We start from the raw sequence: 17,980 nt of genomic DNA, 5'->3' as shown, positions 1-17,980 counted from the left end.
ATTTATTTATTTTTGTTAGCTGTTTTTGATTCATTCTTTACTTGCTTTGTACTTATTTTGAAACTGATTTTCTAATTCATAGATCTGAGCCTATTTTATGTTTTAACTGCTTTTATTAAGCATACAAGGGAGATATTTATGAAACAGAGAGAAAATAAATATCAATAATCATACATCCATGTGTGTATCTGTTTTGACGATGAGGAATGTGTGGTACATGCGTTATTATAATTGAAACCCTTGCTATGAGCATTGGACCATAAGATACACTATTCCTAAGGACAACGGTTAGTGCATGCCCCAACACCCACTAAAAACACCCAACTCTTTTCCTCATGGCTTCTGCCAGATGATTCGTTAATTCAGTCTCTACCATGGAGGTAAAAAGCTTTAGTTTCCGTGTTAAAGTGGCTACAGTTTCTCCTTCTGGATGAATTCACAGGAAGTTTGGTTCCTTACACTTATCAGGGTGGTCTTCTCTGGCCACTGTGTGTGTGTGTGTGTGTGTGTGTGTGTGTGTGTGTGAACATATACATGTGTGTATATATAATTTTTTTTGAAAACTTGATTTGGAGAAAGACTGGCATTTATAATAGTTGAAAGATCTGCCTGAATGTGTTTCCAGGTTACACACCCACTGGAAACAGACAATACTCTATGCTGTCTTGCACTGTCCTTTACCCTTCGCTTCACCCACTGTATCCTTCTCTAACCTCTTTTGGGGTTAGCCTCAAATTTCATTGGGGTATGATAATTATCATCTCTAATGTGATAATATAAGTAAACTAATATTAGCTAACCATCTTCCCTTTGTATGTATGCATGTGTATGTGTGTGTGTATACATATATGTATATATATATATGTGTGTGTGTATGTACAGATATATATGTGTGTGTGTATATTTTAGATTTTTTTTCAAGTCTACTAAAACTTTACCTAAATAAATATTAAGATCATGGGTCAGCTTTCCATGATGGTTATGTTAATGAGTTATTCCACTCTGAAACTGTGTCTGCTTTAACACTCATAAACTTGAAGCTGTGTCCAGTCTCGCTGTTCAAAGTCCCTTTCAAAGGTGACATTTAATGCAGTGTTCACTCCGTGGATCTTGCTGATGCTTGTGTCTGTAAATGCTAAACATGTGCCACAGGATGCTCACCTAGTTCTTTCCCGAAAGGTATGCGTGAGTTGGGGACCATTGTCTCAAGCAACAGCCATGCTTTTCTTCACGCCATCATAAGGAGACTCCTCTGGGGTCTGTTAAGCGGCTGACTTACATAATGTCACGAGGGAGCCCCGTAGAAGGCTGTGACGTGGACCTTCACTGGCTAACACTGTGGCAGGGTGCCAGAGAAGAACATGACATGGAGGCGGCCAAGCTGTGCTCCTCATGTGTCTATTAACATTGGCAGATGGCACGCTGATGACGGCTTTCAACACCACTTGCTGCTTTTGGCAAGACGCCCTATTGCTTTGTTTCTCAGTCATCTTGTATTCTTCTGAAACTTACAATGGAGAAGTCTATTTCCGTCCAGTGTCCTAATGCTTCAATAATAATAATATATTAAAGTGACACGCCTAGCTTCTTTCTCAGCGCAGAGGTTTTAAGCCAAATATTTGTTTAGGGTCTGGGCAGCCTGTTCACTCTTCTTGGCTGCAGAGACTTTTCGGGCCTGAGGCAATTTCCTCCCTTCTAAAGGGTCCAAGGACTGTTTGCACACACTAAAAATGGTCTTTCTTGTTAAAATCTGTTAAGCACTATAAAAATAATGTTGTTGCTTTCCTACTTCCACACAAATAAAACACTGGAAGGGCACGCATGGAACCATGCCTAACTCAGAAAAAAATAACTTAATTGTATAATTTTTATTTTTTTTCAGTGTCTTTATATTTGCTAAATTATCTTATGGTGTAAGTGATTTATTATAATTTGAAAAAATACCTATCTTTTAGAATGTGGTGTTTATTGTAAAAGGTTTCAAAGGTTTAAAATAGATTAGCAGCAAGCCAAAAGCCAATGGAATCTATTTAAAGTACCACAGGCTTTCACTAAATAACTCTGGCTATTGTATTACATTACCAATGTCATCTTACTGGACGGTGCCAGTCGCCATGGGGAACACCACATTTCACGTTTATCTACAGGGAGACATTTCGGATGAATTAGTTGACAAAATCTTTTCCAAGTGATACGTGTTGAAACCCACTCCTTGCAGAACAGGTTCCCTAAAGCACTGTTTAAAGGGTGAAAGGTTAGCAAGGCTCCCCAGTTAGGAAAGAAGAGCTGGGGAGAATATGAAGCGGCTTTGGGATGTTTACGGAGGGTTGTGGCTGGCATTAAAAAATGCTTTCCGTATACTTAATAATTTCACTACGAGCCAACCGAGGTTAAGGCTACTCATGTAAATTAACGTTTGGAGTTAATAAGACAGGGGCTAGCGTAGGCTCTGAGTACTGCCGTGGGTGGTAAGGTAGTCAGCTCCCTTGGAGTCTGAGGTTTGGTGCAGCACAGCCGTGAGCAGGAGATAGAAACCACAGGGAACTGCGGAGGAACCTTTATGAGAGTGGAGCCCAGTCCGGTTTGTAAGACCATTGGGGAGCTCTTCAGTTAAAAATGACCAAACTGGGCCTTCAAACAGAAGAATAAGCGAGCAGACTGACAAGTGAAAAATCATTACATCACAACCAAAGGCTCTCCCAAAATGCCAGTTTCAATAGGCAATGATAAAATGGTCCATTTCGTGTTGAAGTTCCCTAAATCCACTGACTTGCTTTGCCTTGCTCCCACTCTCGTCCTCACAGAAAATGCATGTCTTCAAGAAGACGCTGCAGGCACTGATCTACCCCATCTCTTCCACCACCCCACACAACTTTGAGGTCTGGACAGCCACCACGCCCACCTACTGCTACGAATGCGAAGGGCTGCTGTGGGGCATCGCAAGGCAAGGCATGAAGTGTCTGGAGTGCGGGGTCAAATGTCACGAGAAGTGCCAGGACCTCCTCAACGCTGACTGTCTGCAGAGTGAGTGCTCGGGCTGTGGAGCCTGCCATGTATCTTCACACTGGATCTCTAGAGACCCGTTTATCCACATGCTCTGTGTGCCTTCTCCAACCACATATCAAAATGAGACACGGATGGCCCATCCCGTCATAGAGGTGGCAGTACATCCCTTCTCCTTGTTCTCCTTTCTCTTGTCTGACCAAACATGGAGGTGAAAAGGTTGATTTCATCTTACCGATCACAGTCTATCATTAAGCGAAATCAGGATGGGAGCTCAAGTGGGAACTGAAGCAGAAAACAAAGAGGAATGTTGTGCACTGGCTCACTGTCTGGATTATGCTTAGCTATCTTTCCTGGAAAGCCTAGGACTACCTGCCTAGGAAATGTGTCCCCCACAGTGGGCTGGGCACTTCCATATCAGTGAACAGTTAACATGGTCCCTCACAAATATGTCCACAGGCCAGTGTGACTGAGGCGATTCTTCAGCGGAAATTTCCTTTTCCCAAATGACTTTAGATTATGTCAAGCAGACAATAAAAAACAAGCAGGGCATCCCCATAGAATTAAACTAGGAACTAGACACCGCTGGAATCCTCAGAGGGAGTCCTCGGCCAGGAGGTGTATCCTCAGAAAGTGTAGAGTGGCCTTCGGTCTGTTCTGCTAATAATCCTGTGTGATTGTGACTGTATCGAATGTTACCCAAAGTGGAGCTAGGACACACCACTGAAATTAGAGCCAGGGGAAGCTTTCCCAGTTCTAACTTTTGCTGCCTGCCAGCGGTATCCTTCTACAGTATCTGCATGGAGGTTAGAACTGGGGATTTTGTTTTCAAATGTTAAAGGCAGGTGCAGCTAGGCATCTAACCCTTAGGATATTTTCTTAATTCACACAAATTTGTTTCCCTGAAGTGAATGAATGTGGCTAAATAAAATTTACCTCAGAGAAGGCTGTACCGAGAAGGCGGCATGGAAAAAAAAAATCTGTGTTGACTCTAGGTATACCATGGGCTCTTTATCCTTTGATACTTCCGAGTAGACACAACTCGCTGCGATTTTTATTACAATTTATCTTAAATTCGTGTTGTTTAAAATTATTTATCTGCTAGCAGAACCCAGAAATGTCTACCTCCCATTCTCTTGGCTGTGTATATGACTCTATACCTCTGAATTTTATTCAGAAATTCTCTTTGAAAAACTTTATCAAAGAAATCTATTTCTTTGTGAGTACTGGTTTGCAACGTACTGCCTTTTCATAGCAGCATCTTGTCTGCCCCTCTGTCTTTTACACAGTGTAGTCGGAGTAAGGTTCACGGATTACCCAGAACTAAGCGAGGCAGAGGAAAATGTGAGATTGGAGCTTTGGTGACAGTCGGCTAACTGCGGTCATTGATGTACACAGAGCTTCCTTGTGTTCTCTGCATATTAACACTCCCCCACCACAATCAGATCAGACTAAAGCCATGTTAAGGATAAACAATACTATATTTTAGCAAAACATTTGGTTTCCCATTCATCTATCCCCTTATTTGTAAACCTTGAGGCAGAACCTCGGAGGACTCAGGCTGGACTTAACTCACCGTGTGGCTGAGGATGGGCTTGAATTCCTGATTCTTCTGCCTCTGTATCTTATTGCTGAGGTTATCAGTGTATGTCGCCATGAACAACAACTTTGAGATGAGAATGATTAGGAATAATCTCTTAAAGAGGGAGTGACTCAATATTATTCATTCAACCTAAAGACAAAATTATATTATTGAATTAAAATTTAATCTAGGGAGCAGAGAGATGACTCGGCAGTTAAGAACGTGAACTGCTTTTTCAGAGGTTCTGAGTTTGGTTCCCAGCATCCATATTGGGTGGCTTATAACCATCTCCAACTCCAAGGGATCCACTTCCTCTTCTGGCCTCCATTAACATTGCACTCATGTATACCATACACACACACACACACACACACACAAATAAAATTTAAAAATCTTTAAAATTTAGTCCTTGTAAATAAGAATAATAGAACAATAACAAATAGAAAAAGTGTTTCCATCTAAAAATAAATAGCTTAAATCTCCTAGAGAAAAATAAAATAAAATAAAATAAAATAAAATAAAATAAAATAAAATAAAATAAAATAAAATAAAATGGTTTGGATCATGCCAAAGAAATGGGCTTGTTGCCTTTTTAGTCTTTCAGAGTAAAGATTTCCTCATCCATTAAACTCTAGAAATATATCCATGTTATATTTCTATATCTTAAACCGGCATTTCTTATTTGATATTGAGTAAATAATATAATTAAATTTTTCACTGAGGTTATTCATTAAGATGAACTTATTCTAATTCAGACAGTGCCCCACAGACATACCCTAAGGTCAACCTAATGTAGATAATGCATCACTGACACTCTCTTCCCAGGGTATTGTAGGTTTTGTCAAAGTCATAATTAAAGTTATCCATCATGTGTATATTTTCTGTGGTAATTACTGTGGAAGAAGCCATCCCATGATGGGCAGCACCAATCCCTAGGGTCGGGACCAGGAACTGGGTTGCTGCTGTTAATTATATTATTAGCCTATATATTGGCCTATAATTATTACAGTGTTGTTATCTAACCCACTATTATAGTCAACAAAGGACACGGGCACCTGGTAGATTTTAAAATAGGCTTATTTCACCTGGGGCATGGAAAATATCAACCCTCTAAACTATCCTTATCACTTCTAACCCCCCCCCATCCCAGACCATCTTAAGAAATGTCTCTTGGTTGCTTTAACCAAGAAGTTGGTGTTAGTTTGTAGTTGACTCTGCCCTCCAAGTACTGAGATTACAGGTATGAGCCATCACAAAACATTTTTCTTTGATCATCCTCACAATACAGAAAAGATACAAGTATCAGAACAACACAAATGTGCACATAATGTTAGAACCTAAACTAAGCTCCAGAGTCCCACAAGATGTGTTTTAGGCCATATTAATTCCCATAATGGCGGAGAGTTGGTCACGAACTGTGCAGCGAGCAGGCCTTGTGGAGCATGTCCTCTGTCTCCTCCACTGACGCTATGCCATGCTTCTGTGTCCTAACACAAGCCCCTTTAAACTCTCAGTATTAATAAGGTCTGGCAATTTCTGCCATTTGCAAATTGGATATTGATTCTTCTCCCTCTGCGGTCTCATGGCCAATGTTCACAGCCACGATGTTTTTGAGACACTCAAATAGATTGAATATATAGAGCCTCCCCCCATGGGTAGAGGATTTATTCTTGGAAGAAAGTAAACTCTATTTACTTCCCTATAACTTAACTCCCATGCAACCTCTAGAGATACTTAATAAATGTGGGATAAATGATGGATAAAGGCATAAAAACCACTGTGAAAAGTAGACAGGCAGGAGAGAAGGCACTAGATGGATGGCTTGGTGAATGTAACTAGTGATAGGTCCTGTACAGGACCTAGTTTTGGCTTGCAGAACCTCCATGGTTGCTCATAATTATCTGTAACTCCAGTGCCAGAGGACATGATGCCCTCTGACCTCTGTGGGCACCAGGCACATATATGGCATACATACATACATTCATACATACATAAAGACAGACATGCCAAACATTCATACACATAAACTAAAAATAAAGAAAAATTTAAATAGCCTGGGTTGACGGGATAATCATCTTTTTGTATAACCATACACAGTTGGAGATGCTAGATTAATAGACTGAAGAGCCTAGTGGACTATTGAGCAAAGAGAGTTCAGTGGGCCTGTCAAGAGCTAAATGATTATTTCAGGAAAGGTTTCAACGAGAAACCAGGTCTCTGAACCCACACATTAGTGTTCCTCCCTAACTTTCAAATAAATGTGTAAAATTAGTCCAAACGAACTAGAGCCCCTGAACCCGATCCTTAGAGCTCTTGTGTTTTTTCGCTCAATGCCTGTCTTCTTAGATATGTATGCTGTGCTGGCCTGGGCTTCCCCGGGTTCCCCTCGTGAGTCCCCACAGCTTGTCATGCATGCCCAGCCCAGCATTTTACCCCTCACACCACCTCCTTCTTCACCTACACTCATGCTGAGTTTTCAACAAACATAGAGAGACACTGAACTATGGAATAAGTCCGTTTGGGTGACAGTGGAATCAGAGGTTGAGTTACGTTGAAGCAATGATGTGTTCATTAAAGAACCAGACAGATAGGGGAGAACTTTTACATGCTCTGGTTGGCCACGAAAGGGGGATCAGAAAGCAAAGGGTACCCACAGAACGACAGTAAAGAAGCCACCCTTCAGTTGACACCGTGCATCCGGGTAGTTTGTAGCCTTGAACTCCATTTAAAAGGTCTGACCTTCCACTCTGTCGCTACTATAATTTTGTGTGACTTAGGTGACACTTTGCCAACTTCTTAGATGCTCATGGTGTCCTTTGATCTTAATTGCCCCTATTACTATCGCTTGTTCCTCCCGCTCCTTCTGAACTACTTTTCTCCGCATTGTCCCCTTCTACTTTTGTGAGTATGTGCGTGACCAATGGGGTTTAATTACAGCTGCTTAGATGAGGATGGGAGTGGGGTTATTTGCTGCACCAAAGACAATGGACCAGATTCATCTGTACTGTGTGTGGGGGCTAAGTGATGAAGCTGGAGTAGCAGAGGCTGAGAAGTTCTGAGAGCCAGCTCTGCCCTCATATGCTGATCTTAGCCTCTGATGGAGACATGCAAACAGGGGAAAGTGAGAGTGAAGTCCAAAGGAGACAACGAGAGTATGATAACAGGTGATGGTGAAGAATTGGGTAGGGTACGTGGGACATAGACAAGCAAAAGAATCTGTGAGACAGAGGCTACAAGCATAGACTGGAGGGCAAGAGGATGGCAGAGATGGGGTCAGAGGAGAACCACATAAGCACCCTTAGTTTCAAAATGTCAAGATGGTCCAGTGGTTAAGAATACTCACTGCTCTTACAAAAGATCTGAGCTTGGTTCTTAATACCCATATAGGGTAGCTCACAATTGCCCATAACCCCGGATCCAGGAGACCTTACATCCTCTCTGGCCTCTGTGGGCACCTGCATTTGTACACACACACACACACACACACACACATCTTTTTATCTTTAATCTCTCCCTTAAGTATCCCTTGATGTATTTGAAAATTTGAGCACATTTTAAAATTACTGATTTGTCCCCTTAAGCCATAAAGATATTTTTGGTACTCTAATTGGGAAATTTCCGGAGTTACCAGTGAGAAACAAGAACCTACCCTGATTTTGTAGTTTTGCTTTTTGTTTTGTTTGTTTGTTTTGTTTTGTTTTGTTTTGTTTTCCTAATGAACACATTTCCCAAACTCATCCTAGGAGACTGCCTTTGCTGATCAGGATGCTTCGCTGCAGTGGGGATGCTCAGGCAGAGCCAGGGTAGCAGACGTCAGGATTTGGCTTGGTTTGGGGGCAGATCCACCGACGGTCACTTCTGCAGAAGGTGGCAGTTTCGCAGGACAGGGCCCCCTGCCCACATGCCCTCACTTTCATCACAGAGCCACCTACAGGAGTGGGAGAGATGCTCCTCCACTTATCTGGGCCTTTGTTTGCAAGAACCCCGTGGGTTATCAGCTCTGAGTCTCCTAGGAGGAGGTGGCCCCTGGGGGAGTCTCAGGTCTGCTCCTTGGAGAGACTGAAGGCATGTGAAAGGAGGAGGGCTGGGGTTATCTCAGATCTAAAGCAACTGCTGGGAAGGGTGGGAAGATGTCACCTCTGTGCCCACCCACGTGAGTCCCCGGAAAGAAAACAGGCATCCAAGGAGGACCACCCACATCATGTCACAGGGAAAGACACGTTTCTACGCTACAAACTGCTAGACAGCAAACGCAACACTCGGGTGCCTCAGCCCTGACATCCCCATGCCTTCCCTGGATGCCAACACACCACCGCTTAGGACCGTTAACCTCAAGCACATGTAAGGGTTTCTGGATGTCTAAAAACAAACTTAAAAACTTACTAAATTTTCCAGGTTCTTTGGGCTTTACTGTCTTTTGTCTTTAAGCACTGAATTGACCCTGACTGGCCAATAGCTATGAAGACTGTAGCCCTTGGCAGGTACTGGGCATGATCTTCTTCCCAGAAGCTTCATAATAATGATGGCATAAGCACAAAGCCCTACAATTCCTTGTTAGGATGAGATATTTTGATAGATGCCTCTGATCTTTGTCTGTTTGATTTTCTAAAATCGCACATTTAATCATTATTAGATGATGATAACTATCTTTTTTTTATTACTCTACGTGCCTACTTTAGCTCAATCCTTACCTAACCTCATTAAAGAAATATTACCACTGTTCACTTTTGCCTATGGATGAGGCAGCTAAGGATTAGGGTGAAGAAATAGCTATGGCAGTTGAAGTAAAGATCAATCAGTAGAGTGTTTGCTTAGCAATAATGTACTTCGTAAAACCAAGCATAGCATGACATGCTCACCAGCACTCGGGATGTAGAGACAGGAGGACCAGAAGTTCAAGAATATGACCAGCTACATAGCAAATCCAAGGTCAGCCTGGGAAATGAAATCCTGTCTAAAAAGAAATGGAAAGAAGGGAAGAAGGGAGGGAAAAAAAGAAAAAGGGGGGGAGGGAAGGAGGGAGGAGAGAGGAGTAGGGAAGCAAACGAGAAGGAGTGGAGGGAAAGAAAGAAGAGGAGAGGAAGTGGTAGGAAAGGGAAGAGAAAGGAAGGGAAGGAAAGTGAAAGGGAAGTGAGGAGACGAAAGCAAAGAAAGGAAAGGCGAGGAGAATTCAAATGCAAAAGGCTGTGTTCTGGTCCATTTGTAACTCTCTAGCAAATTACCACAAACTAGGTAGATGCTGAATGTCAGGATTTCATTTCTCAGTGCATCAGCGCCCACTCACCTCCAACATTTGCCCCACTGCCAACTATTCATTTTCTGTGCTCCACAAGGATGAGTGGGGAAGAGCTCCCTTGGCCTTGTCTTACAAGGGCACTAGGCATCGTCCATCAGTGCTTTGGTCTGGGAACCCTCCTCTTCTCCAGAATGCCCACCTCTGACACTGTCACTTTGCTGATTAGGTTTTAGTATGGACACTAAGGGGACTACAAACATTCAGAACACATCAGCGAGTGACTGGCTGGTAACATTGCTAACAGCATGCGCTCACACTTTATTGCCTTCCTATGTGTAGCTGGGTACATGTCCTTCTGTTGCTCTGACCCTGACAGTCACACAGCCTTTGTTTTCTATGAATTATAAATCTGAGACCAAGGGCCAGGTTCTTCAGCACTTTAATTACTGTGCATTGAGGGGAGTATGGATTATGTCAGTGATTATGTCCAGGATTATGTCAGTGGCACAGTCTGCGAGAAGCAGGTAATTCATTCAATTGATTGTGTTTGTCTTCTCGCCTTTAACTACTGCAAGAATTAGTTTGGCATCAGTATCTATTAAGCACATGTTATTTTCTGAACGGTGTGCTAAACATTAGGCTATCCATTTTACAGAGCGTGGTCCTACCAGCTAGAAAGACATGCACACAGGTAAGTGGGTCGTTTTGAGTGTTAAACACAGGGGTGCCTGAGTGTTTATAAGCTGGCAGTAATTGTATCACAGGAAGGCAGGTGCTAATGATACAGATAGTGCTGAGCCATTGTTTCTTTTCTGTGGTAAAGAACAGAAAACATGACTGTTCCCCACAAGAGGACTGTGTTTTCTGTTAAGGAGAAAAAATAAAAATTATGTTCTGAGAATAGAAAGTGACACACTGAAGCAGGAGACCTGAAGAGTACCAGGAGTTAAGAATGCCTGTTGACACACTATGGACACCTGATCTTTGACAAAGATGCCAAAATCATTCAATGGAAAAAAAGATAGCATCTTCAACAAATGGTGCTGGTCTAACTGGATATCTACATGTAGAAAAATGCAAATAGATCGATACTTATCACCCTGCACAAAACTGAAGTCCAAGTGGATCAAAGACCTCAACATAAAACCAGACACATTAAATCGGTTAGAAGAAAAAGTGGGGAAGACCCTAGAACTCATTGGCACAGGAGACAACTTCCTGAACAGAACACCAACAGCACAGGCTCTAAGAGCAACAATCAATAAATGGGACCTCATGAAACTGAAAAGCTTCTGTAAAGCAAAGGACACCGTCATCAAAACAAAACGACTGCCTACAGATTGGGAAAGAATCTTCACCAACCCTTTATCTGACAGAGGGCTAATATCCCGTATATACAAAGAACTAAGGAAGCTGAAAAGCAACAAACCAAGTAATCCAATTAAAAAATGGGGAACAGAGCTAAACAGAGAATTCTCGATAGAGGAATATCGAATAGCAGAGAAACACTTGAAGAAATGCTCAACCTCATTAACCATCAGGGAGATGCAAATTGAAACGACCCTGAGATTTCACCTTACACCTATCAGAATGGCCAAGATCAAAAACTAAAATGACAAAACATGCTGGAGAGGTTGTGGAGAAAGGGGAACTCTCCTCCACTGCTGGTGGGAATGTAAACTCTGGAAATCAATCTGGTGCTTTCTCAGACAACTAGAAATAGCACTTCCTCAAGATCCAGCCATACCACTCCTAGGCATATATCCAAAAGAGGCTCAAGTACACAATAAGGACATTTGCTCAACCATGTTTGTAGCAGCTTTATTTGTAATAGCCAGAAGCTGGAAACAGCCCAGATGCCCCTCAACTGAAGAATGGATGAAGAAATTGTGGTACATCTACACAATGGAATATTATTCAGCAATGAAAAATAAGGAAATCATAAAATTTGCAGGTAAGTGAGCTGTCCCAGAAGCAGAAAGACACACATGGTATATACTCTCTCATATAGACATATAATCTAGGATAAACCTACTAAAATCTGTACACCTAAAGAAACTAATCAAGAGGGAGGACCCTGACTAAAATGCTCAATCCCCATCCTGAAAGGCAAAGAGGATGGACATCAGAAAAAGAAGAAGAAAACAGAAAACAAGTTAGGAACCTGCCATAGAGGGCCCTGCAGACTATCAATGCAGATGCTGAGACTTATAGCCAACTGTTGGGCAGAGTGCATGGAACCTTATGAAAGAAGTTGGAAATAGTAAGATCTGGAGAGGACAGGAGGTCCACAAGGAGATCAACAGAACCAGAAAATTTGAACACAGGGTTCTTTCCAGAGACTCATACTCCAACCAAGTACCATGCATGGAGATAACCTATAACCCCTTCACAGATGTAGCCCATGGCAGTTCAGTGCCCAAGTGGGTTCCATAGTAATGGGAAGAGGGACTGCCTCTGACATAATCTGATTGGCCTGCTCTTTGGTCACCTCCCCCTGAGGGGGGAGCAGCCTTACCAGACCACAGAAGATGACAATGCAGCCAGCCACTCCTGATGAGATCTGATAGACTAAGATCACAGAAGGAAGGAGAGAAAACCTCCCCTATCAGTGGACTTGAGGAGGGGCATTCGTGAAGAAGGGGGAGGGAAAGTTGGATTAGGAGGGGAGGAGTGAGGGGTTTATGGGGAGATACAAAGTGAATAAAGTGTAATTAATAAAAAAATAAAAATAAATAAGAAAAAAAGAGAGGAACTGACACAGCTAAGACACAATAGAAAGGAAACAGATATAGGTAGACAGAACTAGAGAATATTATATTGAGCAAGGTCACCAAGGCCCAGAAAGACAATGCAATGTTTTCTCTCTCATTGTGGGTCTTAGCTCTGAATCTGTAGCCCGGAGTCACCACAAGAACTAAGAAAGCAAAAAGGAACCATATTGTGGTGAAGAAGGAGTTTAGAGAAGAAGATGGAGGGATACAAAAAAAGAAAAAGAAAAAGAAAAGAAACAAAATCCATATTTTTGTAGTCTACAAGGAACATGACTAAAAGACTTCTTTTATGGAATACAACAGGTTTTCAAAATAGTCCCTAAGGATAATCTAAAATTTTTAGTATCTGTTGTTAGTTTTGCTCATTCATTCTTAAACCTGTTTTTTCCATTCAGTCTATAGAACATATCTCCATTGACTTGACAAAGAGTGTGTTCTTGGACATGGACACGTATGATCTGTGTGTAGCTATCTTTGTTCCTCAAGGAGATTTATGGATGCTTTGTTGTGCATACAGGATTGACTTAATTATCACCAGAAGAATTTTCACCTAATTGTGTTTGTGCAAACACCTGCCTAAAATAAACAAGTAGCAGTCAGACTCCCGACATTTGAACCAACACCTGCTGCTGAGCTGTGTTGGGCAAACTGCCCTCCAGCCTCCCCTGCCTTGTTAACTGTGGCCATAAAGGTCCCTGCAGGGATGCTGTAAGGGAGCAACAGAGACAGCATGGAGGGTACATATGACCTCATGGGGAAACTGGGGAGAACTGTGGGGCAATAATCAGGGAGGTGGAAGAACATAAATATAAATCTGAAAAGTGTCCATGTACTCACTGAGAGAAATATTGTAACTCAAAAGTAGAAAATGATGCCAACCTATGCTTCTAAGGTTTATCACTTTCTCCCTTTGAAGGTCATGCAAATCAGTCCCAGCGGCTGCTCCTGACATAGACTCTGTTGCATGCTTTTTGCTCACTTCCCCCTAGTGGAGCTGCCTCACCAGACCACACAGGAGAAACGGATACGCTCAAGACCTGATGTGACTTGATGAGCTGGGGTGGGGTTGTTTCGGGGCGGGGTGTCTTCTTTTCTGAGAAATAGGGAAGTTGGGATGGAGGAAGAGGGAGGGAGGGGACTATGATCATGATGTAAAGTGAATGAATGAATGGATAAATAAATAATTTTGAAAAAAAAAATGCCTGTTGAGCAAATTCAGAAAGAGCAGGACTGGGAGCAGAGGTGAGTGTTGGAGTTCTATGTATGTATAAGTATAAATACAAATATAAACACAGAACATATTCATAAAGAGAGGGGTGAAAGAAATGATGAGAGAGAGGAGAAGCAGGCCGACCTACTGATTTGGAAAAATCCTAGAGTTGTAAAACAGAAAGTTATGAATTTCACATGAAAATTTTCATCATTCAAACAATAGGTTAAAAAAACAAGATATAGAAAACAAGAAGTTCTGGTTGATACTCCTGTGAAATTATGTAGAAAGGAATGAGTTTCCCTGTGTAGAATATGTTCCCTTCTGTGTAAGGCTGCATTCTCACTGACTGGAGGACACTCACTCCTATCGAAGCCAAATTCTCTGCCGGTTTTGTTGTGTGTAACTGCACTGCCTGACCTGTCCATCAAGCGTTTTTAAATGGGCAATGAAGGCTGCATCTGAGCAGCATGTCATATGTGACAGGGACCGTTGCCGCAATGCATCTCCTCTGATCTCAGCTACTGCTGATCACCAGGGTCTGACTACTTCAGAAAGCTGCCAGGGAGTTTTGAAAGATACATAAGTGCTTATTTGCAGTTATCACTGATTACTTTGAAATTACTTTGAAATAAACAGAATAAAACCAAAGGACTAGAAATTCATGACAAATTACAGCAATTTTAAAAAACAGTCTGATTGGAAAATTAAGATGTGGGTTTGATGAACAACAGAGCAATGGAAAGGGCTTACAGTTCATCCACCAAATTAATTATGAATTCATGTCTGAAACTCTGATCGAAGCTCTTCAGAAACAAAATATAAATGCAGAAAATTTTCAAAGCTTATGTATCTTCTCTGGAAATGACAGATAAGGGGCTTAAACATAAGTTTCAGTCAGCCTTCCCTCCCCAAATGGGCAATTTCAGTTCACAGATCTGACTGATCCGGCCATATTCAAGCAGAAACACAACTACAGCATCAAAGGCAGTGAGAGGTTTTAGAGTTGATTGTCAGAGATTTGATTCTTTGGGATAAGCAATCTCTTGACGTTCCAGCTTTAAATCTGGTGGTTGGAGCTTCTGTGGGCATTTACTGTGTGAATAGCACTTCTCCTGAATTTAGAAGCATAAGCCCTCGGCCCTTGACACCATAGGACTGGAGAATTGTTTTTGAGAGCCTCCTTACGAACCAGTGGCCATGACCTTAACGTTTTGGGTATGAACATCTTCATGCTTCCTCTCAGCCTTCGCCTATCTGACTGCGACTGCCACTAAACAAATTTCTCCAGATGCTTTAAATCTTGCGGGTCTATTCTATCGATCTTTGATATTTAAGGAACATTCCAAATATGCTTGTTAGGCAGGGGAGCCACACAGTCCAGCCTAACTGTATTTCAGTGAGCGAGAATTATGTTCTGTGCAGTCAAGCTGCTACTGGTAAATTACAGACATGCTTAATTACTTAATGGCACATAATTTACAGAGGCACAGCTGTCATAGGGCATGTTTTAACAGATGAATACGATATTTAGAACATTCCTTAAAGTGGGATTCATTCTTTTTCAGTCTTCTCATTTAAATATGACTTGAGGGCTGGTGGGTAAGATGGCAGAGCAGAGAAAGGTGCCTTTCTACCAACACTGCCAGAGCGAGTTCAGTCCCCAGGACCCACATGGTAGAAGGAGTAAACAGACCCTCGACAGGGACAAGTGTGCCATGACACAGGTGTGTGCACACGTGTGTACATTCACTGCCCAGGAAGCCACACCTGGCAGTGAAGCTATCTGTGGTGGGTGGCGAAGTTGAGGGCCACAGATGTGGTGTTTGGAGAATGTCCCATAGCCAGAAGCATTTGTGAGGCACGGAATACCCAGGAGGCTGATGTCAATCACCAAACAAACAAAAGCTCCCTATAAACCTAAACATGTTTGGTTGAGAGTAAAATTCAGCCCACTTGACACTGTGAGTATGTTGGTGAGGGTTTACGCGTGCTGCCTGCTAGGTGATAAATCATCCAAACCAGTAGTTTCTGAGCGCTTCTTGCAAAGAAGAACTTCAGGTGAATTTTGTGCTATGCTTTGGTCTGTAATGTGTGGAATGGGATTCTTTTAACGTAAAGAAAATCCAACATTTCATTACAGCACCTCCCACTGAGAATAAGTTTGGTGAGCTCCGTGTTATTGAGTCACAAGTGAAATTTGCCAATCCGGTTTTCAGTTTTTCTTAGACTCATTGAATACATGCGTGTGTATGTGACACCCTGATTGATCACATGGATCTTTCATGTCGCTGTTGAAGTTTATTTTTAATTCATACCACATACTTATAGAAATCTTTGTTTATTCCAGTATTATGGTTGTATGGATGATTGAGGTCCACTTGGCTGCCAATAATGCTAATAAGGACTAAGTTCTCTCAGTGAGGTGATTCATTTTCCTGGTGTTTAGCAGGAAAGCCATCCCAGCTCCTCTAGACTAAGTCTTTGACACCCATGCATCTCCCTTTGAACCATCACAGAGGGACTCCTTTACAGTAACACAGCCACCGATTTCCCATTGCAGGAGCAGCAGAGAAGAGTTCTAAGCATGGTGCTGAGGACAAGACACAGACCATCATCACAGCCATGAAAGAAAGAATGAAGATCCGGGAGAGGAACAGGCCAGAGGTGTTTGAAGTCATCCAGGAAATGTTCCAGATCTCCAAGGAGGATTTTGTGCAGTACACGAAGGCTGCCAAGCAGAGTGTGCTGGATGGAACATCTAAGTGGTCAGCAAAAATAACCATTACAGGTAAAATGTGTTTCTTTGGTGCTTTATTCCATGTAGAGGATTTCTAATGTGTCTCAGGAATCATCATGAATGAAAAAATTATAAATAAAATCAATAGATTTTTTAAAAATCTTGTCAGTGTTGACAAACCTACCTACTCGGTTCTACTCAAATATATGCAGGGAAATTAGAATAATTTTAGTCTGTATTCTGTTAATTTACTCATCAATACCCTAAAGATTGCAGAAGTTAGCTAGCTTTTCAGTTTCCTCCTCCTAACCAGTAACAGCAGAACCTCACTGAGGTTCACTCTTAGTGTGCTGCTTTAAGGAGAATCATTTTAGTAATTATACACTCGTCCACCTGATGCTTAAGACCAATGATGGTTTAAATTCTTTAAGCTAAAACTCTAAGGTTGATCCTCTGGATGATATTAACATATGCGTTGGAGCTGGAGAGATGGGTCAGTGTGGATGAGCAATTTTTCTTCTTTCAGAGGACTTGGTTTTAGTTTCCACTACTTGCATGGTGGCTCACAACCACCTATAACTCCAATTCCAGGGAATCCAATGCCCTTCTCTCACCTCCTCAAGCACTGCACACAGGTGCCGTGCATAGATACATGCAGGGATACACATAAAATAAGCAATGCCAGAAATATAGCCCCATCTTCTTAACTTTCATTTTATTACACAATAGAATAAAGATACTTTCTTTATTGGATTAAGCTGATCAATACTCATACATAATCTATTAAAATTTTAAATCACATACTTTTGAGTTTTGTTGGACATTTTTTCACATATGGTGTATGTAGCCTGAGCTAGTACAGACATGTAAGTACTTAATCATTGGATATTTTCTTGATTTAAAAAAAAATTATAGCTATTCCTGAATGTTTCTACTCATGGCCAGCATGGTGTTCTCAAATATGAATAAATGCAATTCAGAATGATCAAATCTAACTAGCTAATTCACAGAGTATGTGGATTCATCATTTTGCTCTGAAAGATCATGACGCCCATTCTGTGTTTTAAGGATGTGGTACATGGCATTTTCGGTAGTCACTTTGATGTGTGATGTATGTTCCTCTTACCAAATAACAAAGTAAACTATATATTTCCATACACACACATGCATGCACACGCATGCTCTCTCTCTCTCTCTCTCTCTCTCTCTCTCTCTCTCTCTCTCTCACACACACACAGACACACACACACACACACCATGTTATCTTTCCCTAGGACCTCAACAGCTTCTTGCAGACACTGTCGTAGTTAGAGTATTGTTCTAGGAGCTACGCAATTTTGTATTAGCTCCTTTCGCTTAACGCAGTGTCCCCCAAGCTCATGCATTCTGTGGGAAGCGGCAGTATTTTGTTATGAACTTCCTTTAATAAGCTAAC

The 17,980-nt window shown here is 41.7% G+C and overlaps 1 protein-coding gene across 1 annotated transcript in view; it reads left to right on the top strand.

Annotated features, from left to right (window-relative positions):
- Positions 1 to 17,980, top strand: part of Unc13c (unc-13 homolog C) — a 415,893-nt gene that overhangs the window by 156,928 nt on the left and 240,985 nt on the right. The window contains exons 7-8 of the mRNA XM_055598476.1: positions 2,805 to 3,024; positions 16,369 to 16,596. Coding sequence (XP_055454451.1) covers positions 2,805 to 3,024; positions 16,369 to 16,596 — 448 coding nt within the window. The remainder of the gene's footprint in view (positions 1 to 2,804; positions 3,025 to 16,368; positions 16,597 to 17,980) is intronic.

The sequence above is a fragment of the Psammomys obesus genome, unplaced genomic scaffold, assembly GCF_907164565.1.
Source record: "Psammomys obesus unplaced genomic scaffold, mPsaObe1.curated_primary_1811, whole genome shotgun sequence".
In the NCBI taxonomy this organism is placed as follows: domain Eukaryota; kingdom Metazoa; phylum Chordata; class Mammalia; order Rodentia; family Muridae; genus Psammomys; species Psammomys obesus.
Note: the sequence above shows the minus strand (reverse complement) of the source record. Positions and strands in the feature narration are given on the sequence as shown.